This window comes from Heptranchias perlo, chromosome 3 (genome assembly GCF_035084215.1).
Source record: "Heptranchias perlo isolate sHepPer1 chromosome 3, sHepPer1.hap1, whole genome shotgun sequence".
Classification (NCBI taxonomy): domain Eukaryota; kingdom Metazoa; phylum Chordata; class Chondrichthyes; order Hexanchiformes; family Hexanchidae; genus Heptranchias; species Heptranchias perlo.
The window spans coordinates 31425777-31446107 of NC_090327.1; the positions used below are offsets into that span (position 1 = coordinate 31425777).

General features: G+C 42.8%; 1 protein-coding gene across 1 annotated transcript in view; it reads right to left on the bottom strand.

Moving 5' to 3' along the window:
- The window catches only part of LOC137311568 (1-phosphatidylinositol 4,5-bisphosphate phosphodiesterase gamma-1-like), a 154742-nt gene that overhangs the window by 82585 nt on the left and 51826 nt on the right, over positions 1–20331 (bottom strand). The window contains exon 2 of the mRNA XM_067978702.1: positions 6183–6332. Coding sequence (XP_067834803.1) covers positions 6183–6332 — 150 coding nt within the window. The remainder of the gene's footprint in view (positions 1–6182; positions 6333–20331) is intronic.

Genomic DNA, 20331 nt, shown 5'->3' on the forward strand with positions numbered 1-20331 from the left:
AGAGGAGATTCACCAGGATGTTACCAGGGCTGTAGCGCTTGAGCTATGAAGAGAGACTGGGAAGATTGGGTTTGTTTTCCTTGGAGCAGAGGAGGCTGAGGGGGGACATGATTGAGGTGTACAAAATTATGAGGGGCACAGATAGGATGGATACTAAGGAGCTTTTTCCCTTCGTTGAGGGTTCTATAACAAGGGGACATAGATTCAAGGTAAAAGGCGGGAGGTTTAGAGGGGATTTGAGAAAGAACTTTTTCACCCAGAGGGTGGTTGGAGTCTGGAACTCACTGCCTGAAAGGGTTGTGGAGGCAGGAACCCTCACAACATTCAAGAAGCATTTGGATGAGCACTTGAAATGCCATAGCATACAAGGCTACGGACCAAATGCTGGAATATGGGTTTAGAGTAGACAGGGCTGATGGCCGGCGCGGACACGATGGGCCGAAGGGCCTCTATCCGTGCTGTATAACTCTATGACTCTATGACTCTATAACATAGCCATGCATTTATACAGAACCTTTTCAAGAATCAGAAATATCTTCGCGTACGATGTGAAGTGCAGTCACTGTTCTTATGTCGGCAAATGCAGCGTCAAAATCTCCACAGAAACACCAATAAGATGAATGACCAGTTAATCTTTTTTTTGGGGGGGGGGGGCCTTGATACATAGGAATATCGGAAAGTAAAGGACTGGAAAAGAATCTGCAGTCCATTTTCCAATCCAGTTTCCAAAAATCTGATACCTTCCAATCACCCACCACTCAAATACCTTCCAATTCTCTCTTAAATGTTTCCGCACTATCCGTTTCCACTCCCTCTCTGGGCTTTCACCAGCCCCTGTGTATAATAATTAAATCTAAACTGTCTGTGCATCTTCCCTCTGCCAAGCTTGAGTCTGTGTCCACTGGTCCTAGAGTTTGTGGAAACCTCAAACATATTATCATTCAATTTATCTTTCCCCTTAAGGATCTTGAATATTTCCCGTGAGTCCTCTCTTCTCCAAAGTAAACAATCCCAGGCTCTTCAACCTCTCCCCACAGCTCATAAGCCTTAGGCTGGATATTAGTTTGGTTTCCCTGTCCTGCGCTGTCCCCAATGTTTGGAAATCCCTGCTGAAGTAGTGACCAGAACTATACAGAGTACGGTATACTTCTGGTAATTTGAAGTAATTTATTACACTGAAAAAACAGAATTATCCAACAAGCAAAGTGGGAAATTAGTGCTAATGATTGAATCATCAGATCATTTGAATTAAGCAACTTTGAATTCAAAGTAGACTATAGTCCAGATGTGGCCACACCAGTGCCTTGTACAGAATCTTCATTAACTCCTGGGATTTGTGCTCTATCTCTCTGGCCACATAGTCCAAGATCCAGTTAACTGTTCTTACTGTTGCCTCACACTGTGCTGTTGGGTGTTCACCAATAACCCTAGATCCTTCTCTTATGTGTTATGCTTTGTAGCCTAGAGCTATTCAGTTTATACTCTCAGTTTCTTTCCCTTCCCTGGTTTAATTGCCTTGTATTTGTCTGCATTAGATGCCAATCTGTCCAGACTTTTATATTTGTTTTAATTCATTCTGGGGATATGGGCATCGCTGGCATTTATTGTCCAACCTTAGTTGCCCTTGAGAAGATGGTGGTGAGCCTTCTTCTTGAACTGCTACAGTCCATGCTGTGAAGGTACTCCCACAGTGCTGTTAGGTAGGGAGTTCCAGGATTTTGACTCAGTGACCATGAAAGAACGGCGATATGTTTCCAAGTCGGGATGCTTTGTAACTTGGAAGGGAACTTGGAGGTGATGGTGTTCCCATGCACCTGCTGCCCTTGTCTTTCTTGATGGTGGAGGTCGCGAGTTTGGGAGGTGCTGTCGAAGAAGCCTTGATGGGTTGCTGCAGTGCATCCTGTAGAAAGTACACACTGCAGCCACAGTCCGCCGGTGGTGAAGGAAGTGGATGTTTAAGGTGGTGGATGGGCTTCTGATTAAGCAGATTGCTTTGTCCTGGATGATGTCGAGCTTCCTGAGTGTTTTTACAGCTGCACCCATCCAGGCATGTGGATAGTATCCCATCTCACTCCTGATTGCCTTGTAGGTGGTGGAGAAGCTTTGGGCAGTCAGGAGGTGAGCCACCCGCCGCAGAATAACTGGCCTAGTTGCCACGGCACTTATGTATTTGGTTTGCCTGTTCATTAATTTAAATTCATAAATTTAAAACAGAAATAGACAGTTTCCTAGAAGTAAAGGGAATTAGGGGTTACGGGGAGCGGGCAGGAAATTGGACATGAATTTAGATTTGAGGTTAGGATCAGATCAGCCATGATCTTATTGAATGGCGGAGCAGGCTCGAGGGGCCGATTGGCCTACCCCTGCTCCTATTTCTTATGTTCTTATGTTCTTATTACTGTTTGAGCCCCCTCCTCCCAATTTGGTGTCAGCTGCAAACTTAAACAGCTTTGTTTTTATTCTCAGCTCCAAATCATTTCTATACACTGTAAACAGAAAAGACCCCACTGGCATCCTGCTAGTGACCTTTGCCGTGTCAACACAGTTCCATTTATGAGCACCGTTTAGCCAATTTCAATTCATTTCAGGAGATTGCCTTTCTATTTTGTGGACTAATCACTTATGTGATATGATATTGAACTATAGCACAAATTTTCAATTGTCAACAAAGTCCGTCACTTCCTTGAGGAACTCTGGTAACTTCGTTAGGCAAGACCCTTCTCCCATAAGTCTATGTTGATTCCTTCTTACCATACCGTACCTACCTGCATGTTTCATTTTTCAGGATGTCTTCCAATTCTTTACCCACAATAGAAGTTAGGCTCAGTGGCCTGAGTCATCCCTCTGCCCTTTTTAAAAGATTGGCTGTTACATTAGTTACATTCCAATCCTCGAGCACGACTCCCATTTCTGATGATCCTCTAAATGGCAAATATGTGATTGATTTTACAAACCATTTCTTTAAGTTCTCTTGAATGAGACCTAACGCCCTGTCTTCCTTCAACTGTCTCAGCCTATTAGTGATTGCATATCTGAAATTTCTATTTGTTCTAGTACTTCCTTCCCCACACCCCACACAGGGTAAACTATTTATGGTCTCCGCCATGAACACAACGGAAAATAATTCATTTGGTATCCCTTGATCACTTGATATCATGTTATCTTTCAGTGCCTCCACCTTTTTTTAGTTGCTTGCTCTGAATATATTTCTAGAAATGTTTGACATTTCCTTTTAATATTCCATGCTTTCCCAACCTCATTTTCAATTTCAGTTCTCCTGACCTGTTTCTTGATTTCCTTTTGTTTTTATATTCATCTTGGCTCACTGTGTTACTGCTGACTTTATCCTTAAGGAATTTATTTTGTTTGCCCTTATTTTCCCACATTATTTCCACTGTTTCTGGTGTACACATTATTTTTTCCATCATGATCATAACCTTAAACTCCACCATATTGTTATCACTGTTGCTAAAATGTGCCCTGTTCTACTTTCTCCTGGTTGTTACTTAATATTCACTCCAATGGCTCCCATGCTTGCTTAGATTCCTCGATCAATTGCTTGATGTATCATTCAATATTGTGTCCAGGGTCATGAGTTTTATTGCTATTGCACTCTATTCCAGGCAATTTGAAGTCACCCATAACAACTGCAACTGCTCCTGTACACGCTTCCCTTATTTGACAAAGAAAGTTCTTAGCCCAACTTATTTTCCTGATCTGTGGCCTGTAGCAAATGTCCATAATTAGCTTCCTTCCCCTGATGACTCCCATCCCTGACCACAGTTTCCATTTTACCTGCACCTGGACCAGATAGTCCCATCACTATTATAATCAAGTCATCTTTCACATGAAGGGCTACTCCATCTCAGTTTGTTTTTTCTATCACTATGAAATAATTTGTATCCCTGTACATTTTCCCAACTTATCATTGATCATGTCTTTGATATCATAGCCTCCCTCTCCAGGTCTCTGGTATCATAGCCTCACTCTCAAGGACCTCTGTGTCTATCATTTTATTCCTAAGACTCCTAGCACTATATATAGAATTTTGCAGCATCACTTTCCCCACTCTCTAGACTGATGCATTCATTTACTTTGTCATTATTTCTCTGCATGGTAATATCCTTATACTTGCTGTATCAGTGTCTGCATTTGAACTGTGATCTACCAGCCTCTGCTCTGTATCATAACATTTAGGTTCTGTATTTTTTATACCTCCATCTCTCTTTGTTTACCCTTTTTCTAGGTCTGTTCTATTTGTTTCCCCTCCCTGCCTTATTAGTTTAAATCCTCCCCCACTGCCTCATTTATCTGCTCTGCAAAGACAATGGTATATTGGTCCAATTCAAGTGAAACCCATCCCTTCTGTACAGCTTCCTATGCTCCAGATTTTGTCCCAATGCTTTAGGAATCTGTAATCTTTTTTCTGTATCATCTTTCTAGCCATGCACTAACAGGTAATCTACTTATCCCTAACTTGTAGATCTTGCATCAATGGGAATAATTCTGAGATTTCTATCCTTGAATCTTGCACGTTAGGTTAGAACCTAATTCCTCAAACCTCTTACTGCAAGACTCCCATCTATCATTGGTTCCAAAATGAACCACGACTTTTGGTTGTGTTCCTTCCATTTACCGAAGTTAAAGAAGGCATATTGACCAAGATATTGAAAGGACTCTACTTCTCTTTGAATAGCACCATGGAAACTTTAACTTCCACCTGAACCACTGGAACAGACAAACACTGCCTCAATTTAATGTCTCATTTGAAGGACATCACCTTCAACAATGCAGGACTCCCTCAGCTGATGAATGCACTATCCAGCATGAGTCATGTAATACTGGAATGCACTTGGAATATGAGCTCAATCTCCTGGTATGGTGCTTGAACCTACAATCTACTGACCCAGAGGTGAGAGTAGTATCAAATGAGCCAAGAGTAGATGGTGAGGTTTACTCTTTAATATAAAATGCTTTCATTTTATGAGTTAAGGGCACCTAATGTTATAAATATTTCCTGACCAGTAATGTTTACAAATTAATATCATGTCACCTGATATTTTTCAGAAATTTATCAACTGTATTCTGAGTAAAGCTTGTGAGGTCATTAAGCCTCCTAGATTGTGCTGCAGTTCACAATTCACTTCAGGATAACTGGTTTAACTTGCACAAAGCATAGTTCCCCAAAGGCTTGGTTGCAAATGGGCAACCCAGTGTTGAATTCAGCCATACTAATTAGAGCAATTTCAGGTTCGATTTCAGTTTAGCTGATCTCAGCTTTGTGGCAGTATGGATGCTGCAACTGATCTTGAAAGCCCTGGTTAGGAAGAGGGGAAATATCAGCCAGTGCTTCTGATCACTATTCAATCACCCATGTTGTGAGCAGATGTAAAGTGAGGCTTAACTGAATTTATCACAAACTGGCTAATGCTTTTCCGAAGAAGATAGGAGTCTCTATGCGCAGCGATTGAGAGTTGATGGAAAGAAGGGGCACTAAGGATCCTCACCAAGTTTATCTAATGAATACCTGAACAATACAGGTCAAGAGCATCCCAGGTTCAATCCTTGGCCTCTGCAGAGTTAGCTAATCTCAACTGGGATGGCAGCAGGACTACTACACTTGGTTTCAGTGCTCTGGGATAGGGTGTAGAAAATTAGCCAGGGATTCTGCTATCCAGCAACCACTGCTGGATATGGGCATGTTTGGCAATTGGGTGAGGGACCCAATAGCTGGCCAACACCATTTGTCAAGGCTTCCATACGAATAATGGCACCAGGCATCTGCATAGTGCCTCTAAACCTGCCACGTCTTCAGTATCATACTATAAAATAAAAAGGTGCCATATCATTAGACCTTTTTGTCCACTTATAGATGCAATATAGCTGAAGACTTTCTTTTTCTTTTCAATTTTCTCCCCACTCTTCTTTCTGTCCTGAAGGGAGTGACTTCTTGCTAGGTCAGTGATGAGACAGTGTTGAGGGAACTTTACCCTGCATCTAACCTATGCTAAAACTGATCTGAGACTGCTTGATAGGACAAAGTAGAGGGATTGTTAATCTGAACATAACCTAATGTGGGAGTGTTTTGTGCTGATGCTGAATATCAGAAATGGGAAAGTATTCCATTTTCTAGCACTAGCATCTCTCAACTTGATCAGCACAAAAAAATTATAATAATTTACCTGAAAGACTTAATGTTTTCAGTCTGAATTCCATTCCATACAGAATGACCAAGCACAGACTACCGTCCAGTTTACGTGCATCATCTGGGTAACGTTCAAAATCTCTCGAGTTCTTCCCAGGTCGAATTTCTTTAATTTCCCGGACGTCAACTATATGAAAAGAGAAAACAGAAAATCTCAGGTTAATCCTCAGTGTAAATAAATAATATTAAAAATCTTGTACCTGCATACACTTTCTGTCAACTTTTTCCATGACGAATTCTCATGCCCACGTTTATAATGGAAACTGCCTACGTAAAACCTGTCAGGCTGTAATTATACCCTCACCCCATTGGAGGCGCTGCATCGTAAACATTAGCAGCAGGGTGTAATTATAGCATGGCAGGTTTACACGGATAGCTTCCATTATAAATGTAGACATAGGAATTTATAATTTAAAAACATATTGTGTGAGTTTATAGTAGAGACTGAATTAGTCAGCACACCTGGTCCAATGACCCCGATGCCCGCTAACCCCACTTCACCTGAACACTACGCTTAGTCTTCACTCCCTGTATGCAATGCCACAGGAGATCAACTAGTAATATATTGAAGATCTTACATGTGTGTGTTCTTCCTTTCTACAAAACCTTACTTCCTGTTGCCATGTTTTTTGTCAACTTTTTCTATTATTTATTCCTATGTGCATATTTATAATGTAAACTTGTCACATTGTAATTACGTCTTCCTGTCAGCAATTGCACTGGAATGCCTCAGTTTTCCACTTCTCAGCTCCTCAGCCTTTATTCTCTAACCAATTCTACTTCTCTGCTTCCCAAATTGCTTTAACTTTAGGTTTTTAGCTATAAGTAATAGTAAATCGAAGTATTATATAAAAATGAATATCGAGTTACATCAAGTCTACAGCACAGAAACAGGCCATTCGGCCCAACTGGTCTATGCCAGCATTTATGCTCCACACGAGCCTCCTCCCTCCCTATTAAATCTAACCCTATCAGCATACCATTCTATTTCTTTCTCTCTCGTGTGCTTATCTAGCTTCCCCTTAAATGCATCTATGCTATTTGCCTCAACTACTCCTTGTGGTAGCGAGTTCCACATTCTCACCACTCTTTGGGTAAAGAAATTTTTCCTGAATTCCCTAATGGATTTATTAGTAACTATTTATTAGTAACTATCTTATATTTATGACCTCTAGTTTTGGAGTTCCTCACAAGTGGAAACATTTTCTCTACGTCTACCTTACGTCTACCCTTTCATTATCTTAAAGTCCTCCATCAGGTCGCCCCGCAGCCTTTTCTTTTGTAGAGAAAAGAGCCCCAGCTTGCTCAGCTTTTCCTGATAAGTATATCCTTTCGGTTCTGGTATCATCCTTGTGAATCTTTTCTGCACCTTCTCCAATGCCTCTATATGCTTTTTTTAATGTGGAGACTAGAACTGTGCACAGTAGTCCAAGTGTGGTCTAACCAATGTTCTATACCAGTTTAACATAATTTCTCTGCTTTTCAATTCTATCCCTCTAGAAATGAACCCCAGTGCTTGGTTTGCTTTTTTTATGGCCTTATTAACCTGCGTCGTTACTTTTGGTGATTTGTGTATCTGCACCCCGAGGTCCCTTTGCTGCTCTACCTCATTTAGACTGTTATTATCCAAGTTTTATGTGGCTTCCTTATTCTTCCTAGCAAAATGCACCACCTCACACTTATCTATATTGAAATTCATTTGCCAATTGCATGCCCATTCTGTAAGATTATTAATGTCTTCTTGCATCAATATGTATCACTTTAAAATGCAAAGATAAAAACAAAAATAAAAGATTGAAATACACCTACAGCCCTTGGTTCAGTTATTCTTCCATTTCACCTGAAGATTACACTTGTTTTTTTATTATCACAAATTGTTCAAATGCTTTTTTCCATCCAACATTTTTTCTCAGTAACTGAAATTTCTAATGTACAAAAGCTGGATTTAAACAAAATAAAAAATGTTCAAAAATTACTTATTTCACAATGACATGATTAAATATATCCACTTAGTTGACTTGTGTATCTTTTAATACCTTCATTAAAGTTATTGTTTGAAGGCTTCAGCCTCTTCCAAAAAGTTTGGACTTAGACTTGATCATTTTGCCTAGAGCTGCGACGTTATTATTGAGCTTGGATTGTGCAGTCTGTGCATGTGCTGTGTGCTTAATCATCTCCAACTGTGCTTTGTTGACAGATAGAAAAGGTCAATGCTAATTGCGTCAACCTGTGAGACAAATATTTTATTTTCTAACGTCTATGAAGCAGAGAGGCAGACAGATATAGAGAGAGAGAAAGGGAGACAGATGGTGCATTTTCTCATTCTAGTTTGATTTCTTTAAAAAAAACAAATTGAATGCTGAAAGAAAACAAAGTCGCTTTGAGGGAAATAGATAAGTATGGAGGGAGAGGGATAGAGGATGGTGATGAGACAAATAGTTCGATGGTGAGGGCAACGCTGGTTGCTCACCACCTACTGAAGTTTCAGGATGAGGCGAGTGATAGTGGAGCAGAGGAGAGGAGAAGATAAGGGGTTGAGCACGTAGTTCAATTGGGAAGAGGTAGGGGTAGTGATGACAGCCAGGGATGTGATGAGGGGTGGGGGAAGCATAAGTGATTGAGGGAGAGGGAGCCACTGAGGGCCACATTTTCCTGCAACCCCACCTCAAATGCAGTATGTAGCCATTGGTGGCTCCTTTCCTGCCACATTTATGCCATACCACTCACCTGAAAGAAAAAAAGATGATGACATAAAGAAGAAGAGGAGCAAAAATAAGTGTTATGGGGAAAGATGCAGAACAGAGGAGAGAGATAGAAAAGAAATAGAGAATCAGCAGCAGAAGAGGAGAAATGGAGAGAAACAGCAAACAACAGTGAAGAGAGTGACCACATTTTCCGGAGATTTGCTGGCATATATGTGAATCATTCAGCACACTAGTTAACTTCCTGTGTCACATTTTCTAGGTCACACTTTCTATGTCACACTTCAGCATTGCTTTATCTGGATATGCAATTTTTTTGCAGTTGATTGGCTCAAATTTTGTACTTGTAAAAGAGCAACAACTGTTAGCCGAAGATGTAGGAGATGGATGAATCAAACTCAAGGAAAGTGGGTAAATAAACTTCTAATAATGAACTATTCATGACATGAAAAAAATAAATCAAACAGGAGCAGCCTGCAAAATAAAAATTGCAAATGCTATGTTTCAAAAATAAATGATTTTCAAATTTTGGAAAAAAAAAAGAAACCTCCTTGAGAGATGCAGGGGTGAAATTACACTTTTATTACTGGGCGGAAGACAGGGGTAGCAGATCGGTCGCTTGTTCTGCACCCCGCCCGATATTCGATTTCTTATTAACCAGTTTTATGCGGATATCGCACAATGATGTCATGAAGTGTGATGTTGATGGCAGACTGGTATGATTGATAAGTAAAAAAATGAATGGAAGTTTATGTAGCTGCAGAGAACTTATAGAATCATAGAATCATACAGCACTGAAGGAGGCAATTCAGCCCATCGTGCCTGTGCCAGTCCTTTGAAAGACCTACCAATTAGTCCCACTCCCCTGCTCTTTCCCCATAGGCCTACAAATTTTTCCTTTTCAAGTATATATCCAATTCCCTTTTGAAAGTTACTATTGAATCTGTTTCCATCACCCTTTCAGGATCATAACAACTTGCTGAGTAAAAAAAAATTTCTACTCATCCCCCCTCTGGTTCTTTCAGTAAATCTGTGCCCTCTGGTTATCGCTCCTCCTGCCAGAGAAAACAGTTTCTCCCTATCTACTCTATCAAAACCCTTCATAATTTTGAAACACCTCTATTAAATCTCTCCTTAACCTTCTCTGCTCTAAGGAGAACAACCCCAGCTTCTCTAGTCTTTCCACATAACTGATTTCTGCAGAAGAAGCAGCACAGCTCCTCGTGTGTCCAAAAAATTGTTGTTTTTGGACATAAGGAAGGTAATGTTTCATCTCAGGTGAGAATGGTGACTAGAGTTTGAGAATCACTGTTCCAATATTTATTATCCACACCTCTGGTAGATTGTAGAAGCCAAGTATATAAAAGGGGGAATTATTTCCCTCCTTTTCCATTTTTCAGTTTTGATGGTCATAAAAGCATGGAATGTTACAGACCTAGAGTAGAATGCTTTCCCATTATAGCTAGCCAGTGCCAGAGTTAAGCACAACCAGGTTAGGTGCAGCACAGCACACTGAAAAGTAAAGCTTCCTTTACACTGTCCTAGCAATATGCCTCAGCCCCAACTTCTGAAGAACACTGTGCTGGTGTGAATCTTTCCACTTCACACACAAACCATTCCCTGGAAACTGGCCAAAGTCATTTCACAGAGGATTCATAAACAGCAAAGCTTTCATCTCATCAGTCTGGGCTGGATTCAAACCCCTGTTTCAGGCAGAGATTTTTAACCCATTGTACCACACAGTCTATTCGACTAGTGAAATTCCTCATTTACAAAGGGTCCAGATGGCAAAATAATCCTCAGATTGATTCAAAACCACCCACTGAAAGAAAGAAAAATAATGTTTATAACTCTGTGATGAAATTTTGAGAGGCTTCCTAAAGCCCCAACCATTCACTGCTTTTTGCCCACATTCATCTCACTTGAGTTGCTTTCTTCATCTGCCAACCTCTGCAGTGCTTGTTATTGCTGGCATTGCATGTTATTTTTTCCTGCCAATTTTCTCCCCTTCCCTCCACCTCTCCTGAAAGTGTTGGCTGCTTCCTGGAGTACGATTCCACAGACGCCATTCAGTACCTCATCCGTGTGGACATTATTCATGTGTGAGTCTTAACACCCAGTGCCAAGAGGCTGCTCCATTACAAAGAGCATCACAGCTGAGCCTAATCCTATTCTAACTCAATATCCAGACTAGTTCACTTCCCAACGGGTTATGATCACGAGCAGGAATCCTGGCTCCTTTAGAGGCCAACAGTAGCACCCTTACTGTTGCTCCAGCTGTAATGAGCACAGGCTGGGGATTGAACATGTGGCATTCCTGGTCTGTAAGGTTCAGTGCAATCTAAGCTATGAACTTTTCCGCAGAGCCATTAGGGGAGCTTTTCCACAGTTTAACCATAAACCACCGCTCCACCAGTTCTGCATCAGTTTAAAAAGAGGCATAATGATAACAGTTTGAGAAGAAAGGCTTCATTTGTGTTCTATTTATATAAATGACTTGGACTTTCTTCATTTGTGAGTTTGGACAATGAGTGCTGATGGGGTGAGCACCCCAATTCAAACAAATACTGTCCTCAAGGGACATCTACACACGTACATATCTTCCAACAGGAGGCACTGAAAAGCGACCAGGAGTGAAACTCCTGGGTGATTGTCCTCCACATGCTGAGGCCAATTGTAGCAACCCTTGCCATCAACCTGCATGATATCAGTTAGCTGGGTGCATACTGGGGTATCTGGCCTTCCTGGTCTGTATGTTGCTCAGCTACTGACTGGACAAGCTTGTTGAACTACCAGCGGAACAATGGGCATCATTCATGAATTACAACAGGAAGCAGGGTTTTTTTGTGGAATACCTGGATCAGATTAATTCAACGCTGGTGAAATAGGGGCATGAAGCATCTGCTTTTGAATTCACTACCTGATCCCTGTGTAAACTGTGTTGGACACAGATCCCATGGCTTTTGCTGGGTAGGGACGTTAGTCAGGTATTAAAGTGGCTGCATCACTTCTACTGCCACCTGCTTATCAATTTCAAGCTGTTTTCTTTTCCTTTTAACTCCCTTTTTTTTGTGCCAGTTGGCATAACAAGAGAGTGCATCTGGAGACAATTGTAACAAGGACACAAGCGATCCTTGATGGTAAATGCATTGCCAACTGTGGAACTGAGCCATATAGAACAGGACGCTTGAGCATCAATTCCAGGTCTGTTTCAATTAGCTGATCTCTGCCGGGGAGCTACAATTGGCCTCAGTGCCCCTAGAGATTTGGGTGGGGGTGTAGGTAGGGAGGAAGCTATCAGCCAGGGTTCACCTTCCTGGTTGTTATCCAGTGATCTGCCCCCTGCTGGAAATTAAGTGCAGGGCACCCCTTCCCATAATCAAACCCACCGAGGGTTAAATTCAATAACCCCCAAATCCGGGCCAGGGAGTCACGGTGCCCGATTAATCCGCACCCGGTCGTTGAGATTCGTGCTGTCTGGTCATTTACCTGATATCTGCGAGCAGCCAGGCCTAGCTGCACTGTTGAGTGGCTGCTCATCAGCAGGGGGGCCCCGATATCGCGCAAGTGGCTAGCACCACGTAAAGGCAGCCTGCACCTCTTATTTGCAAAATATAAGATACGGGTCCGCATGGAGACTGAACGGAGATCAGATATCGCACTCATAAAACACAGATCCAGGTCCCATCTCTATGTTTACAAACCGTTGAGTTATGTTAAAACATTGAATAAAGGTTGTGCACTACTAAATCCCATATCCACCAATCTGCCAGACCTCATCAATCTGCCGATACCGGGCCTGCGAGAGAGCGTGCACAAGGTCCCCTGCTGATGTACTAGAAGCCTCGGTGCAAGAGTTGGACAGGGGGATGGGCATCCTATATACACAAGGGGGCAAGAGGTCTCCAGACATATGCTCAAGAGGCAGTGGGAGGTAATAGGGGACGAAGTCAATGACAGACGCATAGCACCACAAACATGGATATAGTGCAGGAAGATGTTCAATGCTTTGACACAAGAGGTCAAGGTGAGTGAGATCAATTGTCAAGTGGCATCTCCTACCAATTGCACCACTAGCTGCATCCACTCCCCCATCACCCACATACCAACAAACTTTTTCAATCAGTACTCAACTATTCCAATCAGATGCTTCCTCACACCCTCACACATTACCACGGTTGCAACCCACAACTCACAGGTCACACACACTGGCAGCTATTCAACCATGACAGGCACATCACCCAAACACCCTGCAAGGCACTCATCGACAAACGTCCCACTTTTTTGCAGGAAAAGGTGGTGCATAACAGGAGGCAGCAAGCGGCAGTGGCTGCATGGAACATGAACCTGCTGTCCTCTCTCAGGATGGCAGCATTCCTGTCCCACCCCTGCCACTCTGCCAGTACCCTTGCTGTTGCCTGTCAGCTTTTTTTAAAAATTCGTTCATGGGATGTGGGCAAGGACAGCATTTATTGCCCATCCCTAATTGCCCTTGAGAAGGTGGTGGTGAGCCGCCTTCTTGAACTGCTGCAGTCCTTGTGGTGAAGGTTCTCCCACAGTGCTGTTAGGTAGGGAGTTCCAGGATTTTGACCCAGCGACGATGAAGGAACTGCGATATATTTCCAAGTCGGGATGGTGTGTGACTTAGAGGGGAACATGCAGATGGTGTTGTTCCCATGTGCCTGCTGCCCTTGTCCGTCTAGGTGGAAGAGGCCGTGGGTTTGGGAGGTGCTGTCGAAGAAGCCTTGGCGAGTTGCTGCAGTGCATCCTGTCGATGGCACACACTGCAGCCACGATGCACCGGTGGTGAAGGGAGTGAATGTTTAGGGTGGTGGATGGGGTGCCAATCAAGCGGGCTGCTTTGTCCTGGATGGTGTTGAACTTCTTGAGTGTTGTTGGAGCTGCACTCATCCAGGCAAGTGGAGAGTATTCCATCACACTCCTGACTTCTGCCTTGTAGATGGTGGAAAGACTTTGGGGAGTGAAGAGGTGAGTCACTCGCCGTAGAATATCCAGCCTCTGACCTGCTCTTGTAGCCACAGTATTTATGTGACTGGTCCAGTTAAGTGGGGGATTCGGTGATGGTAATTACCATAATAAGGAGGTGGTTAGACTCTCTCTTGTTGGAGATGGTCATTGCCTGGCACTTGTGTGGCGCGAATGTAACTTGCCACTTATCAGCCTAAGCCTGGATGCTAGCCAGCTCACACCCTATCGAGTATTAAAAGTTTATTATAGAAATATAGGAAGATAGGAACAGGAGCAGGCCATTTAGCCCCTCGAGCCTATTAAATGAGATCATGGTTGATCTATGACCTAACTCCATATAACCACCCTGGCCCCATAAACCTTAATACCTTTGGTTAACAAAAATCTATCAATCTCAGATTTAAAATGAACAATTGAGCTAACATCAACGCCATTTGCAGAAGAGGGTTCCAAACTTCTACCACCCTTTGCGTATAGAAGCATTTCAAAACTTCACACCTGCAAGTCCTGGCTCTAATTTTTAGGCTATGTCCCCTGGTCAGTATTCAAGTATAGAAGACCTCCAAAAACAGGTACAAATGCATCAGCAGCCAGAAGCAATAATCCAGCAACTAACCTGTAAATCCTGCATGATCCCTGTAAATAGCACTGGTGGGGGGGTCCTTCATGCTGTTTAAGACCTGTTCAACTGTGCGAGGTTAAGACAGTGTGTTGGTTGGAGAGCTAAGTGCCAAAATGGTATCTACCCCTTTAAATCAGCTTTGCACACCGATCTAACGCATCTTCTTACTTTACATGTTGCCGGCATTCGTTATCTGCGCATGCGCAAACGCGTTTACCAAGATGGCGTCAGGCGCACATCACACTAGAAGCGTGTGTGCACATTCCAGAGGCCATTTTGGATCCTTAAGAAGCCGTGTAGTGCCTACAAAACGGGCGCCACGTGGCCCAATTTATAGCCCACTGTCTAGGCTCACACATGAAGAACAGTCACTTGGATGATGTACTGCTGGGTGACTGCAACCCATGGAACTGTAACAAGAGTCTACGGCCTAGAAATTGCTTAACGCAGCCTGCTGCCGCAAACTGGGCACAGGGAACGATCCTGAGGCACTCGCAATATTGGGCCTTATTTTATTGACACTGGCGAGCTGTGGTCACATGCTGAACGTCAATGGGCAGCTCACTGGCAGATCAATATGAGACTTCAGGCCTCTGCATCGCTGGCAGTGGCCCTCAGGTAGATCCTGGGAGGGGAGAAACAATTGGGAGGGATGGGGGCGATGAGGAGGCGGGGTGAAGTGATCGGGAGGGAGGGGGATGATCGGGAGCCAGTAACGGTCGTGGGCTGTGTCCGAATCATTTATATAAATGGAACACAAATGTGTTTCCAGTACAGATCTGAGGTGAGGAACGATGTATACCTATTATTTCAGCTATCCATCGTGTTCAACCTCAGCAACTTCAGCTTTTCTTATGTGTTGACATAAGGATTAATTTTTTTTACTATTGCAAAGAATACATCAATTTTGAAGCCATTTTTATATGCTTTAAAATTATATATAAAAGGCTCCCTCAAAGTGTCAGGTGGTGAGGATAATGAGGGTAGTGAGTAGCTGAGCTATAATGGACCAGGTAGTTCCCAGGTTTAATTTCTGGCCTGTGCTGGGGTAGCAGTAGGGTTGTTACCATTGACCTCGACACCTGATTTGGGAAGAGAAATCTAGCCAAGGTTCCCATTCCTGATCACTTTCCAGCCCCCCTGCTGGATGTGCCCATCAAGTGAGGATAGGATCAGGTTCATCTTTGATGCGCCCTGGGGTCAATACTTGCTGTCAAGGCTCAGAATTGTACCCCACAAGATGACATTGTGTTCAGAACATTTGCCAAAATAACATTTCGGGATACAATATATGAATAATATGAGGCATGTCATATGGTAATTGTAGCATACTTGGGAGGAACACGTGACTTTGGACCTTTGGTTCCCAAAGCTCTCCAGCACTGGGGTTTTTCTCACGTCATGTCTGGGACTGTGGTAGATTAATTGATAGAGATTTATTGCTATGGTTAGTCAATAACTCCATTACCATTGTATCACGCGACTACTAGGATGGTAGAAGACGAACTAGATGGACCTTAGCCTTTTCTCATTTAACAATTCCTATGTTCCCATGTTCAAGTGAGAAGGGAAAGAAGTTGGTGGAATAAAGAAAAATATTAGAAATTACGCTTGGCGATGTTAGGTGATGAACACTTAATGCCATTTCTCTCCCCACAAGTTTTGCAGAGGCGTTAAGCCATTTAAAAGTAAACAGGCTAATGCCTGCATTAAAACTAGTGCACAGAGGACTGTCAGACAAAGATGTTACATGTTCATCTGCCTATGGCAGTAATTTCTAGGTTAATGTTAAAAATAAAACTTGGAACCATACAGCTTCAAATACATATTTATCTTTCTATATATATTCATATCTGAGAGAGAGGGATTTAAACCGCCCACAACCTGTAGGAGACCCTTACAGGGCTGTGTCCAGGTGGGGGATGTTATGAGTTGCTGAGAGTAGTGTCTGAGTCTCCCTGCTTGCTCATGCCTCATCTTGCAATACAGGGCCCCTGCTTTGATAACAAGGAGAGTGGAAAGCATTTGCAGGAGGTCAGTCCTCATCTGTTGCCAGTCTGGTTGTCAAGGCAACCCTGGAATGCTGTCAGGAAACTGTTGACATCATCTGCACCACGCTGGCAATTTTTGCACAGTCTCAAATAGGGTATCACAGCTTTTGCTCTGAATCGCTACATAAATGAATCTTTAACCTGACTCTCTCTTTCGCCCTGCACATTCAGCTCCACTCAGATTATGTCTACTGTGACTGTGTGATCAGGATTTGATATGAAAGTAGGTCAGAGCACCCTGATGTGTTGCTGGGGTAAAGGTGTAGGGCTGAGACATAGAGACCAGATAGTTCCAGATTTGATCCCTGGCCTGTGTTGTGTTGTGTTAGATAATCTCAGTTCAGCCAATGATGAGGGAGCTACAATTAGTCTCAGCATCCCTGAGTTGGGGAGAGGGGGAAAAAAGAATCAGTTCTTGCTCCTACTCACTAACCAGCGACTTTTTGCTGGAAGTTCATGTTTGGTCATCAGGTGACGACGAGATTAGGCTCAGTTCTGATGTCACCCACAGTTGCGAAAATCCTTATCCCTACTCCCTGTCAAGGCCCACATTTGAAGAATGAGAAGGAGTGGGACTAGCTGGATTGCTCTTGCAGAGAGCCGGCACAGGCTCGATGGGCCGAATGGCCTCTTTCTGCGCTGTAACCATTCTATGATTCTTTGATTCTATGAATGGCCATTTGGTTGATGCACCAGAGGGTGGCCCATCCCCATAGCAACATATTACACCAAGGAACCACACTTTCAGGAAAGGAAGGGAGAAACGGGAAAAGGGATGGTCAACGTAGGGCTTCTGGACTTTACCCTCTAATTTCAGGCAATTATTTTAATCCCCTTGATTTATTCTGGAGAAAGGGCTGGGAATTGGGATTAAAAAGATTTTAAAAACTGCCTTGGCTACCAAAATTGTGGAGTAGGCTTGATGGGCTGATGGCCAGCTTCCTTTTCCTATGTACTTTCTGCCCCTCTATCAGGTGCTGCCAGCGGCAAATATAAGGAAGGCAGATGAAAGACTGGAGATCAGCAGAAACTATATTAGGTCACAGGCTTCCTGTAGCTTAATGCACATTGCAGCAGCCCCAGTCCAAGAAGCGATGGTTAACTCTGCATTTAAACTTTTGTATACACGGGTCAGAGTTCCAGGAGAAAATGTTATCTAGAAGAGTGTTCCACAGGCAGCAAAAGAGATGGTTGTACCCATAGCAACTCTTGCATTCCTTAATATTCTCTGTGAATTTTCTTCTTTTTGGTCGTTGTTTGGTGAACATTGGGATTTTTTTGGGGGGTGTGGCAGCGCAGTTTTAACCCCCTCTCTTGTCAACAAAGGCTCTTCCATTAGCAAAAGGAAATAGATCTTCTAAAGGCACTTGGTCACAGTGCAGTGCTGTGACCTTGGATACATTACAAACGGACTTTGTACTTGGAACTGCCTGAGTCAATTGTATTAACAGCAGCTGTACCCTGATAAACTGCACAAACACATTCGCCTGTCTGTAAACCTTTGTACCTCTGCAGCTCCTATGCTTGTTGACTTGAAATAAAAAGCACATCAAATACTTCAACCAAAAGGGATTTTTATACTGTAGAGGATAGGGCTTAATCCAGGTGCATTTGTTGAATCTATGATGTTGATTTCTGTAGAGAAGTAATTGTTCTGATGGCTCAGTGAGTTTATTCCATAATAGGTGAGTCAGACAGACCGGAAAGGTCTCAAGTGCGTTCCCAGGTTCATGCTGAGTTAGCTGACTAAGTTTGACAGAGGTAGGAGTGTTAAAATTTGCTTCGGGTTAGGGAAAGCGAATTAAGCTAGTTTTCCCACTTTGATTGTTATTTGGACATTGGGTGAGAGCACCATTAGACTGTGATGCTCCCCATGGTAAAATAGCTTGTCAACTATTAAGACTCACATATGAAGAACGACGATTTGAGTAAGGTACTGGAAGGTGCCTTAAAGCCATAGAAATGTGCCTCAGCAATGACTGAACACTTTGAGAGAGGAGGAGAGGGGAAAAAATTTGGCAATAAGAAACTAAAGAAATGGGCACACTTCAATTCTGTGACTGTGCATACACTAATTAACTCTTTACTCACTCCTTACTTCCCACTATCTTCTTTCTTCTATAATCTACAATTTATTGTTCTGGTCATCTCCTCTTTTCACCCTTGGCGGAGTCTTGTACTATATTTCTTCGCCGTTCACCTAGACTTTACAATTAAAAAATGTTAAGAATGATGCTATGGGGGGAGTGGAACTAATAGAGGAGGTATGGTACTGACCGTAAAATTTTAATAGCACTGACCGGGTGGAATGAGGTGGAGTTCAAGGGGAAGATTGAACAGGAATTTTGAGGGTTTGATGAAGTGGATGAAGTAGGGCTTCATGAATTAGTGGAATAGAGATGGAATACAACTGATAGGAACAGGAATGTGGTGTAGAACGCAATGGGAAGGGGTGAGGTGATTTCACCTGATGAGGAATGGAATATACCAAATGTATCTACCTAAGTTGAGAGTTGACTAGACCTAATGAAACAGTTCGCAAGATCACAGCAAAGCTTTGGATAAATACAGCCCATCTGCCCAATTTGAAATCATCCTTCCAGAATACCACCCACTGAAAAGTCTTCCTCGCACCTTCCCATTGTAGCTTTAACATCTACCTGAAAGGCTGATAACCTCCGTTGAACATCTCAGTCGAAGGACAGCAATTCTGACAATGCAGCCCCCTCCCTGAGTGGTGTTTTGAGGTGGTCAGCCTATATGACATGGGTAACTCCTGGTGTGGGGCTTAAATCCGCAACTTTCTGAGCCAAGGGAGAGAATGTTACCAACTGAGCCATGGTGACACCCATGAGCAAAGATGACACTGAAACCATCAGGTGAGACAAATGTGACTGGGGTGGATTGAGCTGATGGAGGAGGTAGAACTGACTGGTAGAATAGATTTAACAGGGATGGAAACAGACCTATAGAGTAAACTGGTAGGAACTGAGTTAATAAGGTGCAGGTAACATTTGGTACTAGAGTGACTGTATTGAGAACTTTAATATAACAGTTTATTTTACATGTTAGTACTCTTCACATAGGTTTTTTGCACAATGGGACTACATATCAGGAAGAGAGGTAGTCTGACCTCTGCACCCGAATTTCTGATTTTGTTCCTGTAGGAGAAGTGGAAAATCTGAAAAGGATATTCCATTTAATTAAATTCAATTTCCACAGTGGTTCTCCTGCTCGTCCTTTGGAGCAAGAGCCACTGACACACTGGAAAAACAGTGTAAAGGGCGTTTACTCCCCTTTTTCTAGGGTTTCTGTGGCTCTTCTGCCAAAGTTACAGTGGGCAATCGCAAGAACCCCCTCAGAAATGTACACACCACATTTTTTGGGCCATTACAATTCTAGCATTTTTTATACAATGGAAGTGACTTGAAAGTGGTTTCATGCTGTGAAGCTCCATATGATAGTGGCGAATGGGAAATCTTTTGTTCCATTGACACTCTATACAATGGGAGTGAATGGAAAGTGGTTTGATCCATTGGAATTCTTGGGAAGTGGTTTGCTCCACTGGAAGTCTATAATAGGAGGGAATGGATGTGTTTTGCTCCATTGTGCAAGAATTTTACTCTTTTATTTTCTTCACCTGTTTTTCTCCCCTCCCATTCCCTCCCCTCCTCTCAATGGGGTCTGGTTGCACAAGCATTGGGCACGTTCTGATAGCTCATCCAAATTTCTATTGTTCTTGTATGAGCCTTGGCAGGAGTG